We start from the raw sequence: 18,667 nt of genomic DNA, 5'->3' as shown, positions 1-18,667 counted from the left end.
TTTCAATGTGTTTTGCTACAAAGACACATATATTACTATCAAAAAATATAAACATAGGCTTTAAAATAAGAAAACGATTCATATGATTCAAGTGGTCACTCAAAATAACCCTGACTTTGTGGAAAAATGTCATGTAAGCCTCAAAATACTCCTTTCTTTACTGTGTTATCAGATTAACATGGATCTGCCTCACTTACATGCTTCCTACACTAAAACTTGGGAACTCTTTACGGATTTATGAACTCCAAGGAGATTAGAAGTATTGTCTACTTTGTAGGGCGCTGTAGAAAATAATGCATTTTATGGTGATAGTATGCTTTATGAAAATAAATATTATTTTAGATCACTTTACAGACTATGAATATGCTCTTTGTTCCTTTATGTATCTTATATCAGATGAAATTCCTCTTTTTCAACTCCCATAACTTTGACATCTGGAGAAAATTCACGGATATCAAATTCAGATAGCCCGTGTCCATCAACTGGCCAAAACCGCCACCTACTGGTCAATTTTTGAATCTATTTTTCAGTTCATCCGAGCATTGCCCTACCATGGTAAAGTCCCCTTCTTCAAAACGGTAAAGATCATTTACAATAACAGGCTTACAGCAAATATTCTTTTAATAAAAATGCTCTAGGGGTGAACCAAAAGTTACAAATTGCACAAACCTGCCAATAAAATCATCCCTTTTCCCAGCATCTTTGTCCCATGCAGTGATATCAATGATTCCTCCTCTTTCTTCATAAAGGTGAAAATCAAATTGTTCCCTCCACTGAGGATTCAACGTTTTTGGCATAATCTGGAAAAAAAAATCATTATTGTCATATTGCTAGCAGCTTTAAAAAAAAAATTTCAACCTGAGACACTAAATCAAACTTTTGGTACTATAGTATCTAGAAAAGCATGCTGTGTGCTATTTGAAAAAAAGATTATAGAAATAATGGAAATGACTCATTCGATCTCCAGCATCCTTACTGAGTAGTACCTGAATGGACCTTAATGGATGTGTACTGAAAATCAAAAGATATCCTTTGATTATCTTAAGTAGCAGATAAGATATATAAACTATGTATAAGAGGTAATAATCTATGAAAGAAATAGCTCACTCGGATACTGGCAATATTTTACATAATCATAGTTAATACATTAAAATATAACTCATAGTCAGTCATCTCATAATAAAAGAGGATGAGGATTTTCAGAGTGTTTTTTTTCTTACTTGCCATACACATTGGAATACTGACTTGAGTACATGAAAAACACACAGTGAATTTCTGTGAGAGTAGGACAAAAAAGCAAGTAGCTTTTGGGTGGTCAAACTTTTATCTTAGACTTACAGCACTGATGTAGTATCTCATGTTATAGATGGATAAGCTGAGACCTAGAGTTTAAGTGACACACCTAAGGTCAGTATGTTTTAGCATTTAGACACTAACTCAAAGTCTTTGATTAAAGCTTCAGAACTCGGCTGGGTACGGTGACTCACGCCTGTAATCCCAGCACTTTGTGAGGCCAAGGTGGGCGGATCACGAGGTCAAGAGATCAAGACCATTCTGGCCAACATGGTGCAACCCCGTCTCTATTAAAAGTACAAAAATTAGCTGGGCATGATGGCACTTGCCTGTAGTCCCAGCTACTGGGGAGGCTGAGGCAGGAGAATTGCTTGAACCTGGGAGGCGGAGGTTGCAGTGAGCCAAGATTGTGCCACTGCACTCCAGCCTGGCGACACAGCGAGACTCTGTCTCAAAAAAAAAAAAAGCTTCAGGACTCTTCCCCCAAAACCATATGCGAAAAATGTTTGCGAAATAATAAATGAATATACATGAGTATATATGTATGCATACATATATGTGGATATACTCTTTGTGTTGCATATACAAGAAAGATATCTGAAATGTAATTCTGTAACTTCAAGTATTCAGATAAGTCATCTTGTACAGTAGAATCAATGAACAAAGTAACCTATATTGATAGGAACGGAATTTTAAAATTCCATTCACCACTGGGTTAAACAACATTCATATTTGTTTCCTTGTTCTTTCTTTTTAGCAGGAAGGCATGAAGTGGCCTTTTCTCTTTTCAATGTATGGCAGACAGATCTTCAGATGTAAAGTTTGAAAGCAATGAAGTATGTTATATGCAAAGGTAATGCAAATGAATCACAATTTTTAAAGTTCATAATCTGAAATTAATCAGCAATAGATCAAGGAAAGAAAGAGCAAAGAGAGACACATGTCCATTGCTGGGTTTCATATTTCATACCTAAAGAGCAGAACTATAAAAATAAGTAATGTTTGAAGCCTAGTAGAACATGGAAATGGTGCTAACTAAGAAAGGACAAGACAGAAGTGGTCATAGGTACCTATTTTTGGAATCAGTAGCTACTTTAATATATGTTATTAAGCCCCATGGCAGAAAAAAAATGGCACTGAATGAAGGCTATGATAATTTAAATGTCTTATAATCAGGCTCAGATGAACTCCTATGGTATTTTGGGGTGTGGTCTGTCTTTACTTATCTGGCCTTAAACAGACTAAATTTCCATTTTTCTCTTTTAGGATTGCCTTCCCTATATGATTTCCTTCAGGTCAGATATAATGCCTTCCCTTTCCATGTGGGCACTCCAGCCAGCCTGCTAGCAGTACTCACTGCCTGCTAATGATGGGCTCTGTGATATTTCTAAACTACCTTAAGTACTAGTGAAAACTTCCTGGGCTGGAAGGGACCTAAGCAGGCTGTTTATCAAAAATCTATAGAAATTATGACACTAAGGTGAATAAATGCCCATCGGAATGGAATGTGATCTTTAATACAAGATGGATATGATCAGTTGTCCTAAGCTGTCTATGAATAACAGCTGTAAAAACTGACCAATAAAGAGGACATAGTTCATTAAAACAGAGATAAGATGATATGGTTTGGTTCTGTGTATCAACCAAAATCTCATGTTGTATTGCAATCCCAACATGTTGGAGGAGGGGCCTAGTGGGAGATGACTGAATCATGGGGCTGGATTCTCCCTTGCTGTTCTCACGATAGTGAATGCGTTCTCACAACATCTGGTTGTTTAAAGGTGTGTGGCGCTTCCCTTTTCACTCTCTCTCGCTCTGCCATAGAAAGACATGCTTGATTCCACTTTGCCTTCTGCCATGATTGTAAGTTTCCTGAGGCCTCCCAGCCATGCTTCCTGTACAGCTTGCAGAACTGTGAGTCAGTTACACCTCTTTTCTTCATAAGTAACCCAGTCTCAGGTAGTTCTTTATAGAAGTGTGAGAATGAACTAATACATAAGATATGTGCCAAAAATATAGCTATGAGTACTAGACCCTTATTCATTATTACTTATATCACTAATATTATTGTTTAATATATTATTACTGCTAATATAATTGATACTATATGATATCTTTCTTACTACTGTTGTTACTCTTCCTCTTCTGCGATTTTCATTTGCTGAGTCATTATGGACAAGGAAGTATTCTAAGCCCTTTAAATGCATAACTAACGTAGATTCATTTAATCTCAGTAACTCTGTTAGGTAGGCATTATTTTAACTCTCATTTTTACAGATGGGAAAACTAAGATATGGAGAGACAAAGCAATTTGTTCTAATAAATTTTAAAATTTGCTATTTGCATTGGTACAATTCAGGTTGGATAAAGTGTCTAAGAGTAATGTATGAAGATTTTTATGGCATGTAAAATAATGCTATTTGTAATACTGATATTAGCACTAGTTGTAATAATGTTAAAAGCTACACTCTTGGGAGGCTGAGGCGGGTGGATCACGAGGTCAGGAGATTGAGACCATCCTGGGCAACATAGTGAAATGCTGTCTCTACTAAGAATACAAAAATTAGCTGGGCGTGGTGGTGCACACCTGCAGTCCCAGCTACTCGGGAGGCTGAGACAGAAGAATTGCTTGAACCCAGTAGGCGGAAGTTGCAGTGAGCCAAGATCGTGCCACTGCACTCCACGCTCCAGCCTGGTGACAGAGCGAGACTCCATCAAAAAAAAGAAAAAAAAAGCCACACTCTGAGTACTTTATGTGCCAGGCATGAACTATGTGTTTTCTGGGTGGCTGTTACTGTTTTAATCCTCAGAGCTATGCCAGGAGATAGTTCCAACTATTATTCCTATGTTGTAGATGAAGAAATTGGGACACAGACAAGTAGTTTACATGAGGTCACCTAGTACCTGAATGAAAAAATGCTATACAATTATTGGTCTTGTTTGCTGACATGTTGTTTAAAAAAGTTTGTTAAGCATTTAAAAAATTATCTAGTGGTTTCATCTCCTAAACCAGGGCTATTAACCAATCAACGCCTTCCAAATATTGACAGGAACACAACAGAGATATGGTTACCTTGCTCTTGTACTTCTGATGCCCAAGCCGGAACTTCACGTAGGGATCGCTCAACCCATTGGAATCCATGGCCTTGAGGTCTCTCCCTTCAATCAAGGTGATGCTGACTATTCCTCTCCAAAGATGTGATTTTCTGTGTAGGTCTGATAGGCGTAAACTTTGGGTCTGAAACTTTTGGCAAATGAAATTGAGTTAGGTTATTGTGTTTTAAACCCAAATACCTCATTTTGGCATTACCTTTTCTCCTGTTATGATTCTTCAAAAAATAAAGGCTAGACAATTATAATTTTTAAAATTAAAATAATTATGAATTATTGTTTATTAATTATAAAATTAATAAATTATGAAACTATCATCTCATGATAAATTTGTTATGTAAAAGAGTTGAGTGTTCAAAATACAGCCTAGCTTTTCAATTCTTAAGATTAACATGATGTAGATACTTCAAGAATATCAGAGAATATTTGCATGTGTGCCAAATAGGCTTATACCAAAATATATATACAATAAATGTTAGAAATATCAAAGGCCTCATTCATACTGTGGCATTTAATTTTTAAACTATTTGTGGTTTTTGAAGATCTCTTTGTTTATGTTATAAACATATTTTAGGGGTGGTTTTTAATTGGAAGATTAGTTGCAAGTGCTATTCAGATAGTTTAAAAACTTCTTTCTTGCCACATTTGGAGATTATTGAGCTTCAGATTACTAAAGGACAATTTAAGTTACCACAAAATAGAAAACAAAATCAATACGCCCATCTAAGATGTCTTGCTTATACCTAAAACTTTCATCACAAATATTTAAAATGTTTAAAGTTACACTGTGATTTATATTGGCAAGTATGTTTCTGGATTTATTTTACATTTTAGTATCTGAACGTTTTCTTTAATTACTTTTAATATTCTTTTTTTGTTTGTTTGTTTAGAAACAGAGTCTTGCTCTGTCACTCAGGCTGGAGTGCAGGGGTGTGGACATAGCTGACTATAACCTCAAACTCTTGGGCTCAAGTGATCCTCCTATATCAGCCTCCCAAGTAGCAGCCTCAGGCATGCACCACTGCACCCAGCTAATTTTTAGTTTTTATTTTCATTTCATTTGTTTGGTTTTGTTTTTAGAGAAAGGGTCTTGCTTGCTTGACCAGGCTGGAGTGCAGTGGCATGATCATAGCTCACTGCAGCTTTGAACTCCTAGCTTCAAGTGATCCTCCTGCCTCAGACTCCCAAAGTGCTGGGATTATAGGCATGAGCCACCACACCTGGCTTAGACTTTTATTAAAATTGGCAAGTCTACTAAAAATGGCCATATAATCTCTTTAAACCAAAAAGGACATAAAACAAGCCATAGAAAGTAACTAAATGTGAAAACATCTTCAATCTGGATTCAACATCAAGCAGTACTATAAAAATGGTTTCTTTCATATTATCAAACATATTTTTTCTACTTATAGTCATTTCATGAAGAAATTCGACGTTCCTCTCAACCTCAAAGTACACTTCTAAATTATGGATTAGCATTACTTTCTACCTAATCCTGTCTACATTAATGTTACAAAGTTACAGTCTATTTTGTATAACTCTCCCTCCCACTTTGACTTCCTACCTTTTTCCATACCAGAGCAACGCCATCGGTATTTTTATCGTCATCATTTCACAGTGCTTCTATTAGGAAAATGAAAACTACATTCTCCAAAAGATAATACTTCTAATACTTGAACATTTCAATGAAAATCTTTGAAAATCCCATTGCATATTTTCCTGCCTTGTTGAACACAGCACATTTTGAACCTTGCCTGGTGGCTCTGCCCTATGAATATCAATGCAGACCTTTGTCTACACACTCTTCATCCCTGTGAGCTTCAAAAGCAGCATTCAAATGTGATCTGAAGTGTAAAGGAGACTTCATGGAGCACCTACAAGTTCTGCAGAACTCCATGCCCCCTTCAGCTGGAGCCCCACTGCTCCCGTCTGTTCCATATATTGAATTTCCACATTGGATTTTGATGAACAGAGGATTTCTCAGATGAAAGTAATTGTTTAGAATTTGTTGCACCCAGTTATGGCTAAGGTCTTTGTTTTAGTTCTAAGATTTCATGCAACTTATTATTATATAATCCAGTCACAGATTTTGGTGTATGACTACTTGGTTTGACCACTTCTGCTGCCTCTAACAGCAGACTCTAGGGAATCGGGTTTTAAACTTTGGACTGGAAACTTTTTTAAGGAATATGAGTAGCAAAGGAGGAACCAAAGAAAACAAATGTTGTAGCAAGCAAGAAGAAGTAATTATTTTAGAAAAGATCAAGGAGTTAATAGCTGCCAACTAATACAGAGCTTTAGAATTTAAAAATGTACTTGTCTATATCACAACGTTTGGTTCCCACAAAAACCCCATGAGGTCAGAAGGCAAGGCTTCTTAGCCCCATTTTACTGATGGAACTCAGAGTGGTTGTGCTCATAAATGGTAGATGTGTGACTAGAACCCCAATATTTCTCATCTTTATTCCTGAGCTTCCCCAATACAAGTGTTTAGGGTGGAGATTCTCTCATAGGTTAAAAGGTAATCATGATTTAAACAAAATGTTTTCAAAGGATACTCTCCAGTTAAGTGGTGAGCACATGGCTAATTTATGAAACTGCCTTTTACTTTTCTATTATATGACCACATGTGTTTATATTTATAATATTTCAGCTTGTTGAAGAATATACTTAATGCCATTTTTCTATGTGCTCTGTAGAAGCAGTCAAATAGTAGTTGGGTAGAAGTTAGGTTACACAGCGTCTTCAATTAGCAAGGCGAAGTAAGTTTCTTTAACAGTGCCATGTCTAAAATAGTGCTTTTCTTGCTTGATCCTCCTTTCGTTTTGTTTTCTGGTTTTTATTTTTTTATTTTTTATTATCTTTTTTTTTTTTTTTTTTTTTTGAGACGGAGTCTTGCTCTATCGCCCAGGCTGGGGTGCAGTGGCGTGATCTCCACTCACTGCAAGCTCCGCTTCCCGGGTTCACACCATTCTCCTGCCTCAGCCTCCCGTGTAGCTGGGACTACAGGCGCCCGCCACCACACCCAGCTAATTTTTTTTTAAATGTATTTTTAGTAGAGACGGGGTTTCACCGTGTTAGCCAGGATGGTCTCGATCTCCTGACCTCGTGATCCGCTCGTCTCGGCCTCCCAAAGTGCTGGGATTATAGGCATGAGCCACCGCGCCCGGCCTATCATTTTTTTTTAACATGAGAACATGAACTTGACTTACAGAGTGAGGGGGAGAAAAGCCATTTTCACTCTGTAAGTCAAGTTCATATTCTCATGTAAAGCTCACAGGAGGACAAAAGATTCCATTTTCCATGGGGTCCTTTATGCTTTCACAGAAATAAAATGAACATAATAGAGACTTTACCTACTGCTATTAGTTGCTGTGAAATGCTGTTCTATAACCCAGAAGAACATTTCCAAAACAACTTGGGGAGCTAAGTGGGAGGAAGAAAGAGAACATTTCTTCATAAAAACAGGGCTAATGGGTATGGTAATTATGGGGACCTGTGCATAAGGCTGAGAAGAAGAAATAAAAAAGTTTCAAAGATATTCTAATCAGATATTTTTTCAGTGATGTTTTCTTCTTCAATAATTTTTGTTCACAATGGTACTTCTCTACAAAGAAACTCCATAATTCAACTGTAGATTTTATTGAGCAACTGCATAGTCATGAAACTGCTAAATATTTAGTCTATGCGTGAAGAAGTGAGACTTGAAATAAAATTACAGGTAAAGGTAAAAGATATAAACATAGGCTATCAAAAGCAGAAGAGAGAAGCATGGAACATAAATGTTCACTCACATATTCCTAGCAATTTCTGGCTATATAACTTGGGCATGTTTATCTCTCTCTCTGGGACTCAATTTTCTTATCTTTGATTTGTCAAGACTGTACTCCAGGGCCCCAAGTGTACTAACAACCCTTTTCTGTGTGTATCTACGGGTGGAGGGAGGTTGTGTGTTCAGGGGCCTACAGAGAAGGAAGTACACTCCATCAACAATGAAGATTTAGCTTGCTCAAGATAGTCATTTATTACTCTTACTTATTTGTAAAATCAAAGTTCTGGGGAGCTCATTGAAGGCGTGAGGATGGGCAGAATACCACAGCAAAAAGAAACTTTGCAAACTATGGAATTCTGATGCTCTCCAAGGTATCTTCGGAGTCACTTGCTGCTCTGTTTAAAAAGTTTCCTTCCTCTGTACAGTAAATCTCTCAAATATGTGGTCCACACACCAGTGGCATTGATGTCACCTGGGAACTTTTTAGAAACTAGAATCCTCTGACCCCATCCAGACTAACAGCATCAGAAACTCTGGGAGTGGAGCCAGGCATTCTGGTTTAACCAGCCCGCCAGGTGATTCTGATACACACTCAGGTGTGAGAATCCTTGCTTTGAAAGTTATGTGGAGCATGCACACTGGCTTCTCTATGTTCTAATAACTATTAATACAATTGTAAAAATTAACATTAATATTATTTATACTATTTAAAGTCCTTTTTTAGTTCTGATTAGGAAACATATTGGTCTAGATATCTAGGGTATTTAAAAAGAGAAGCAGGACCCTACTGAACAATTATGAAAAGCTGTGCTTCTTTTCTTCCTTTGTTATTTTTCTCATAAATATATCTAAATAACACATATTTATTGAAGTGTTGATAGTCCACCAAAATCACTTATTGAGCACCTAAAGGGCAAAGAGTATTAAACAAATCCAAAATAACATTCAATAAAATTTGCATATTGCAGTTGGTACTTAGTTTTCTAAGGTAATGCTCTCAACTAGGTCCTTGTTGAATTAGAAGTCTTGTTGAGGGGGACAAGAAAAAAGGCAAGAAGACTAAAAAGAAAAAAACCAACCTAGTTCTTCAAAGCAAAGAACAAAAACAAAGTCCTTAAAAGGAAAGAATAATCCTTGAACTTGTAAGGTAGTTGTTCTCAAATTCTAGCAGTCAATTTGCTGGAATTGCATGATTCTCTGAGATGTGACTCAGTTCTTATGGAGTAGAGCCATGTCTGTATTTCAGCACATGCCCAATGTGATTCTCACCCATCCAAAGTTTAGGATCCACTTTCATAAGAATATTCATCCAAGTTCATAATTAATAAAGAATATCAAGACACCAGTTAACAATACAGATTTCAAAGCATGAAGCAATTAGTCCATAACAGGTATCTTTAGTAAGATTTTAGAACAAATGAGCTGGCAATTTAAAGAAAGTGTTAGTTATATTATTCCTTGAAAAAAATTAAGATTACAATTCCTTTTCCTATGTACAAAATAGGTTAGTATAGGGAATGGGTTTTCAGTACAGTAAGTTGGCTCTCAGAAATCACAGCTCATGCAAGCTCAGAAAAAAATAAATGAACTGAATGGTTGAACTTACTTGTGCATTTTTGCAATAAGGACTCTGAAGCTCTGCTTTGCAGAAGCCCAGGACAGGAAGAGCTGGCCTGCCGCACGTCTGGATGGAAATGAATGATCAGAGCTGTACGGGGAAGGTTTGCACCATTCTCAACCCCTCATTTTGATCAGCAGTTTGAATTACTCTTCAGAAAACATTATTTGAGAAAATTTGTATTTGCTTCTTAAGTCACTGTCAGAAAATGTCTTATAGCACAATGAAGATAAATGTCAATGCAACTCTAAATTTCCAGCCACTATTTTCTTTAGTAGAATGATGCTGCAGTGGTCAAGGAAATGAAACCCAGAGATCATATAGTAATAGAGCCTAATTAAGTGATTTCAGGTTTTTGTTAATAGGTGTATCAGAGAAAATAACTATAGCAAGAGAAATCATGAAAAGAATAATTGTTTCCAAGTCTGCTGCTTCAAAAGGTCGGAATAGTGATTTGCTTTCAGAAAAATAAATGTGATATGAATAGGCAATAAATAAGATCATATTAACCCTGCATCCCACATATAAATCTTTTGTAATGATTAAAGAAGTATCTCTAAACTAATAGGGAAATTTTGTCCCACATGACGCCTCACTTTCCTGCCTTTGCTATGAAAAAGTAACTCAAAGATCCCTTCACTACCAAGACCAAGAGTAGCAAAAGATGGATTAAGACAGATACAGCTGAACAGGAACTCCTGGGGGGAAGTTATCATGGTGGGACTGAAAGTTCATATTACAGGTCTTCTGGAGCAGTTAAAGAAAGTTTCTTAACAATAGTATTATGATGAGATTAGAGTCGTCAGTCTTAATAACATCAACAGAGAAGACTGGATTAGGGCAGTCGGAAAGGTGGATTAAATCACACAGAAAGAAAGGAACATTTATTGTGCAGCTATTACATGCTGCTGTTTTCACATTCCAGTGTTTTTCATGACAGGAATCTTATTTTAAGGTAAATAAACTGAGGCATAGAGAAGATAAGTACCCCACTCAAAGCCAAATGACTAGAGATTGGCAAGGCTGAGATTTGAATCTAGAGTTGCTGAGACCTAATCCATGATTTCCACCTCCACCCACCTATATTTCCCTTTTTTTGACAGAGACTAAGAAATTCATGGTACAACAAAAGAAATTAATTGGTACAGAAGTTTTCAAAATACTTTGCCTGTCACTTAGGTGAAATGTATCCTTGGTTATAGATTATCAAGAAAGGCTAATCAAGGGATTAGAGGAAGTAAGAGTAGGTGGGTGGTAATAACCCCAGCATATGTTATTCACTTTATAATAAACTATAGTTTAATGTCTGCTAGTAAGGTGGTGAAGTCATAGAATCTCGCATCTAAATTGGGAGCATTTCTATATTCCAGTTCTAGTTAAAAAGTTTAGTAATTCCATTCCTTGAAAAGATGGATCACTAACAATGAGATATTTTATTTTTCTAAATCTTGATTTAAAAATAGATCAAAATAAAAAAAAATCTGTTTAGACTTAATATGAGACTAAGGGAACACAGTTAAACCAATCCCCTTCCCTGATAGGTACAAATAATCCTTGGCTTTTGTTATCCTGGATTTTATTACCTTTGTACAACCTAATCCTTCCAAATGAGACCCAGACACTGAAATAGGGAGTGAAAGACATTGCTTATGTGTTTACAATAAGCCATGTGTGGAATCAGCTCTTTCTTCTATTTTCAGCACAGGGTGCATGTGCTTTTATTTAATCAAATGATCCCCGAGACACTACAAAGAAGAGATAATGACAGCCTAGAATGACTGTTTTGTGCTGCAAAGACGAGTGTGGAGCAATTAGCTCAATCCCAGACACAGGCCTGTTCTATCTTTTCCTTTTCCTGCTGAGTTTATTCGAGTGAATTGCACCTGGATGATGAAGTCCAACAAGTGCATTTGTTCTGCCATCCATCCATCCTCTCAAGGTAGGATTGCTTTTACAGAAAACCCTCTCGGTGCTTTGTCCAGCCCAGTCTGAAGTGTCTCATCTTATAATAAAGCTTTGATCCTTTTTTTCTTAGAAGATGATTTACTGGCACCATAATCCTTAGCGAAATTCTGCTGGTTTTTAATCCTTAAACTTTCTTTTATATTTCCATTGCTTCTTGATACAATTTATGGTGCCAGGAAGTTCTTTACGTTTACTTAAGATGTTTTAACTATCCTCTCTAACTTTAATCGTGGCCAAAGAAAAGTTTTAAAGCTTTTACTACATTTGTTTGAAAATACATACAAATAGAAAATCATCATATATATTGTAATCTTTTTGGCTTGCTGAAATAATCTACAAATTTCTAGCAATAATATGGGAAAGGAATAATAGTCTTGGGCTTGCCTTATAGAGACCTGTGGTTTTTTTGTTTGTTTGTTTTTGTTTTTGTTTTTGAGACTGTTAATTAAAAGTTACACGTATTTTTGAGTATAAATAACATCATACTTAAAAATGGAGATAATTCCTGAAATCATCTTGGGTGGATGTTATCTATGGTCGAGTTGTTCAGCATGTAAGTGCTTCAGTACAGGATTCCATTCTTGTTTTAAAAAGTCAATAACTCTTCTCCTTAGCCTTCAATCTTCCTTCAGACACACTTTTGCTTGACCTGACCAGAAGGCGGTACTCTGACATAACTTCTAAATTGCTTTGTATTTTTCTAGGTACTCTTCTTTGCCCATTGTGACCCTTTTCTTGATTTTTATATGAAGTATCTTGGCATGTTCCAGCCTTTTCCACTTAAAAAATATTTAAATTTATCTTTGATTCACTGCAATGTTCTTGTAAGGTGGTTTGTTCAATTAATTCTTTTACCAGAGTCTGTAAGTCCACTCAATGGAGGTAACTAAAAAGAAACGTCAGCATGCTAAATATTTGAAAACACTGCACTAAGTTACCACCTTTAAGTGGGAAGTTAGTCTTTAATACAATTTTTACTTAACTTGATTCTCATAATTTTTATTGTTTTCATGAGAAACATGGTAATTGTCATATCCACCGCTTAATATTTTTTATCCTAAGATAGTGTTTTGATGAATAACAAATATTATGCTTTCGGACAATTAGACTATCCCCGTGCACAGTCTTTTCTTTCCATTATTTTGCTCTCAGGAAAATTAAGATATAGCAAGTAGCACTGATGTTCCAGCTGAGCAAGTTTTTACTAGGATGTAGTTTCACTCAGTGTAAATCAGTTGCTATCTCTTGGACACATGCATTGATCTGTATAAATCCTGATAGGAATTTATTTTAAATCACATCCTGCTTAACCCACAAAGCACATGTATACTCTTCATGCAAGATTTTATCTGAGCTATTTAGATAGTTTGCATATCTGAAAATGTCCCTGGATAACCTCCTTTCATATATATCTCCTCTAAAAGTTCATCAGAATAACAATATTGCTTGGGTAAAGAGCAATGGGGTCAATTAGTTACCAGAGTGACCTTTGAATGTGACTATGGAAGACAATACTCAAAGTAGGCTTGGTCACTGATTTTCTGATTTTGTAAATGGCATATCAGACACATCAGTCTCATGGCTCTTAAACATATCCATCCATTGGTGGCTAACACAGCTGCTGAAGAAAAGGGTCAAATAATGCAAGAAGAATTTGAAAGAGTGTCAATCAAAAATAACAGGTTAAGGAACAGCTTTATTTATACGAAGTATCTTTATTCATCATAAACTCAAAGAGGGACTCTACTGCTCTTCAAAGTTCTTCAAAACATTTATTTGTATGGCATTCAGAGAGAGAGAAATATTGTTTCTGATCATGCCATCTGGGTACCTCAAGGCAATGACATCAGTTTGATGGGCCTCACTTTCCTCATTGGTAAAACAGATGACCCCTAAAGGTTCTGCCTGTATGACTCAAGTCATTTGTCAACTGTTCATTGTCATAGGCCCAGAGAAGACATTACCACCAGGCCTTGGATACAAGGAAGCTTGCTTATTTTTAAAGTTGCACATTTGTTATTCTAGGATCAAAGAGTTCAAGAGATTGAGAAAGGTTATTAAAGAATATTTGAGGATGAAAACAACCAAATGGAAAGTACTGATAAGTGGAAAACTTGGAAGTAGCAAAGAAGATCTTGAGAGTGCCACTTGAAAGGGAAACACTTGAAAAACTATTAATTATGAAGCTGGTCCTGGTGACAAATCTTCATTCACAATGACCAGTGTGCACATTTGCTGCACATAGAACAAGTTCAACCCAGAGCACCCTCAAAGTCTACTCTGAAGAAGTGTGCCATTTCCCTTTTTTTTTCAAAACAGAGGTTTGCTCTTGTTGCCCGGGCTGGCATGCAATGGCACAATCTTAGCTCACTACAACCTCCTCCTCCTGGGTTCAAGCAATTCTCCTGCCTCAGCCTCCCGAGTAGCTGGGATTACATGCATGCGCCACCATGCCTGGCTAATTTTTTGTATTTAGTAGAGACGGGGTTTTGCCCTGTTGGTCAGGCTGGTCTCAAACTCCTGACCTCAGGTGATCCACCCGCCTCAGCCTCCCAAAGTGCTGGGATTACAGGCATGAGCCACCGGGCCCGGCCAGTGAAATAGTTTTTGGATAAAGCCGTCATTTAAAGTCATGGAACAATTTAAAAGCACTAATTCTGTGTGTTCCGGGACAATGCATGAACATATAAGAGGAATTATTATTTCAGCAAAGTACAGAGTAACTTCAGTGAAGGCAGCCATACAGTGTAAATGAAGAGGGTGTAATTACTAAAATAAACTCACAACAATAAAAAGCTACAAAAAAAAAAAAAAAAGTGTGTGTGCATTCAAGCTGGTAAGGATGAATAAATGTAGCTTATACTTGCTCACTGGTCAACACATGACTTAATCTGGTACCTGCCAGTCTACTTAAGAGACACTATAGCAAATACTAAAGTTCTAAAGAAAAAAAGGTAGTTTTCAATCATGAACAGTTTGAGAGCCAAGAAAGGAAAATGGCCAGGCCCTAAGAGTGTAGCATTTTCGTTGCAATATCTATTGTTACATTAAGCATATACCAAGTGTGAATTTTCAAAGAAAGAGGAACATTCTCAAAGGAAAGCAGTAAGTGCATTAGTAATAAATTGTGCTGTGCATAATGCAGAATTAGAACAGAGAAAGAAATGGATGGTCATTATGAGGCTATTATACTTTAAACATCAAAGAGTAAGTTAAATTGAAATGACATTTAAAACAAGTTATCTGTGAATCATCATTTTGTCTTTATTTAAATCAAAAGAGTTGCTGTTTTCTAAATTATAGGATTTATTTTCAAAGAAAGAGCACTAATTAGTATATATCTAGGACAGAATTCTAGTATAGATCACTGTAACAGAAGTAAATATTTTTCTCGAACAGAAATGGAGCAGAAAATTCTAGTCTCATTTTACATGAGAGGAAAGAAAGAGCCCTCATGGACCTTCTAGATGGCACTATTATATTCCCAGAGAGTCCCTGAGACTCTAGCTTCTCAGAATTTGGAATAAACTTGGTTTCATAAAGTGACTTCAAAGAAATATGTTCAATTTATGAAGTTCTTAATTTTTACAAGTGTAGAAATAAAAGTGTTAGTTACCTAGATGACTTAGAAGATAATAAAGAAGGCAAATGAATACATCTATCTGGAAGCCTATCTTAAAAAGTGAAACTCTTAATTGCCATTTAACTTTCAAAATTGCTATCCAAAACCAAAAATCAAGAATATTAACAAAAAGGATTTAGACATTACCCTCCAAAAGAGAGACTTCACAGAGAAATAAGATCCAACCACTTCATTTTCTGAAAGTTCCTAAAAACAAACAAATATTTAGCTACATTTTGAGACATTTTTGAGAATACTTAATTAGTATTGTAAATCCAAACAAATAAAATCAAAGCAAATAAAAAAACCAAAAATTGTATATCCTAAAGATACTTGGCATATTTAGAAACTGTAAGTTTCTTCCCTTGAATAAGTTAAAATTTTTGTGGTAGTAAAGTTTAGAGAGGATTATTTGTGTAATTTTTTAAGAGTCTACTTACCTTTTTATTCTTAATTATTCATTAATATATTATAGAGTCTGATGGTTTATTATAGAAAGTTGACTGTTTAAGCATATTTTAAGATTTTAAAGTAAAGCAGGTATTTATTCCTTTTAACAAAACAATTGTGTTAACCATAGAACTTCAGAGCATTTTTAAAGAATGACTGCAGAAATCTTATTTATAAACATGCACCTAGTCAAATTTGGTTTAAATTTTTACAAAAAAAATCCAAATTTTATAATACAATTAACAAATATAATAAGTGACTTAGTTAACTGAAGTTCCCTGACCATAATTTTAAAAAGAAATGAATACCGAGAGAGTTGGCTATTGGACTAAAAGCAATGCAGTGGATTCAAGTAGAATAGTTTATTACTTAATCCTCAGACTTTTATAAAGGAAACCAATTCAACTTTGGGAAATAAAAAAAATAGCTATCCATTTTTAAATAGAATATCTAAATTACATGCTTCCCATAAACATTAAAACTTTGCATTCTGTCTCTAGGTGTCAGTTATGATAAAGTTTCAGTAAACTGATGACAGTTACGGGAAAGTATCAATAGTTGATACTGTGATAAAGAGGAAGCACTTTTGCAACTTCCTTGATTGTTCTATGATTTTGTGTTAGCAATTAAGATTTTGGAGGTGAGGTGGGATTTATGATGATCAAGATTTAGGACTTAGGCTTCTCTTTTAAAATTTGAGAAACAAAAATATTAGCCACATTTAGATCCACGGAAGTTGCCAGGCTGTGCTTTTCGTGCCATGCTTAATTACTTTTGTCATTCACCAGATAAAATTTATATTTCATTTTACAATCCATGTTCTCATGCAAATTTAGGCCTTTATTTCAGAGGAGCAATTTAATTTTCTTGTGGACCCCTTTGCCATTTACAGCAGACCAGCCAAAGCCCTCCTTTCACTAGAGTCTAATGATAATAACAATAACAACAACTACAACAACAATACGAAGACACCTGGCATTACAAAATGAGTCCTAAACAGAAGTGGTGATTGTATTACAGAGAACAAGAAGAAGAGCACAAACTATTCATGAATTCCAGAGAAAACTTATCTTAAAGCATAATTGTAGATATTTAGTTACGCTTCAGTCTTCACCAAAACGAGACTAAGTGAGGCAAAGTGACATTTTAAAATTGCTAAAAGTAAAAAGTACCAGCAAAGGGAAACAGAACAAAAAACAGAAATATCAATTGATAATGGGAAATTATTGAAGCTATTCTGAAAGATGAATTGTTAAACTGTTTCTACTAAGATTTCTAATTTATAAAAGTAGTAAGATGCATTGGGAATATCTTATTTATTTCTGGTTTTGCCTCTAAAAATCTAACATACACTAAGAAAATTTCTCCTCAAAGATAAAAAATCTAATTATGAATCTAAATATTAAACAAATTTTAGACTAAAAAATCTAGAAAATAAATTTTTTTTCCACAGGGAAATAAAACTAAAGGATGGTTTATTTTTTTCTAATAAATGAATATAATGTGATTTTTTTCAGCCTTCATAAATCACAGAAATCTTTAAAGTCTTTTTTATCAGATGGAATAAGGATTAGTCAAGAAGTTTTTATAAAAAGTGATACTTTAAAATTAGTCTTAACGTGTACAGAGCTTTAAACGTAACACATACTATTATAATTTGGCAATTCTTCAAAACTCAAAACCTTCACAATTGATTTGAAATTGTGAAGCCTGATATTCAAATGTAAGAGTCAAGTCAGCTAGCATTCCTGATTACAAAAGCATGCTTTCATAGGAACTCAATTTCCTTTTATCAATACTATTTTGGCCACTTAAGAGATTAAAAAATAAATAAATACACAAACAAATCATTTATATAAACTTTCCTGGTCAGATTGCAATCACTGTTCATCAAAGCCATGGCTCTTGGATGCTTCCATCCTAACAATAAGGATGCCTCACGGTATTGACTAAGCTTATCAATTGTTATGTTAACTAGGGCTTTGGAGCCAGGATCCTGACAAAATTATAAATCGTTTCACTGTATACATTTAGGGTCCCTTAAGACCAACAAATCTCTCCCAGTTTCACTCAATTTAATAACTGTCCATCTGTCTATCCATCCATCTGTTCATTCATCCTTCCGTCTATCTATCTTGTTAAATTAAAAGGCCATGTAATCTGCACAGCAGCCCTTAGTTCTGTTATCCTGGAACCCAGTTATATTAGTTCTCCCCTTTTAATCGGTCCAGGAAGGATCTTAAGAAACTGGCCGACTCACTTGGTAACACATGCCACCAATGTGAAGGCCAATAAACATCCTAGACCTGAAACACAAGCACTGTGGAATTCATCCTTTCACTGAGATTACATTTTGTCCTTTCACTTTGTACCAACTCATCCAGATGTGCTCCAGAAGAATCCACAACATTATGCCAACAAGAGCAGTCAAATAAATGTAATGCCATTGTCACAGCAAATCCCTGTAGCTATGAATTACAATATATAAAAAAATTTATTTTATGCCTTTGGGGAAATATTGTCAAAATAGCAAGGAAAAACCATCTCAACATAAAATTTAATTATAGCTCCATGTATTTTGTGGGGCTAATGAAATATCTACTGACATTATACTAATCTCTGTTTTAAGTAAACTTACTACAAATTTAAGGACTTGGTTACCAGGTGGGGACAAAAGGTATTCTCTGATAATAGAAATACTCACTGCTATTTACATTTGTTCATTGCTGCATTTTGGAATCTCAGAAGTCTTGCTTATGAGGTTGATTTTATAGCATTTCCAAATAATACAGATTTTGGAGTACAAACAATGGCAAAGTAAAAATCTTTTAAAATA

At 35.4% G+C, this 18,667-nt stretch overlaps 1 protein-coding gene across 17 annotated transcripts in view; it reads right to left on the bottom strand.

Moving 5' to 3' along the window:
• Nucleotides 1-18,667, bottom strand: part of LOC105491971 (multiple C2 and transmembrane domain containing 1) — a 598,621-nt gene that overhangs the window by 204,087 nt on the left and 375,867 nt on the right. For 8 of the 17 annotated variants that reach the window (XM_071097827.1, XM_071097828.1, XM_071097831.1 and 5 more), the window contains 4 exons: nucleotides 15,529-15,588; nucleotides 9,783-9,860; nucleotides 4,367-4,537; nucleotides 670-800 (listed from right to left, as the gene is read on the bottom strand). In XM_071097827.1, coding sequence (XP_070953928.1) covers nucleotides 670-800; nucleotides 4,367-4,537; nucleotides 9,783-9,860; nucleotides 15,529-15,588 — 440 coding nt within the window. The remainder of the gene's footprint in view (nucleotides 1-669; nucleotides 801-4,366; nucleotides 4,538-9,782; nucleotides 9,861-15,528; nucleotides 15,589-18,667) is intronic. The other 9 variants (XM_071097833.1, XM_071097836.1, XM_071097837.1 and 6 more) reach the window with 2 other exon arrangements.

The sequence above is a fragment of the Macaca nemestrina genome, chromosome 6, assembly GCF_043159975.1.
Source record: "Macaca nemestrina isolate mMacNem1 chromosome 6, mMacNem.hap1, whole genome shotgun sequence".
Lineage (NCBI taxonomy): Eukaryota > Metazoa > Chordata > Mammalia > Primates > Cercopithecidae > Macaca > Macaca nemestrina.
Note: the sequence above shows the minus strand (reverse complement) of the source record. Positions and strands in the feature narration are given on the sequence as shown.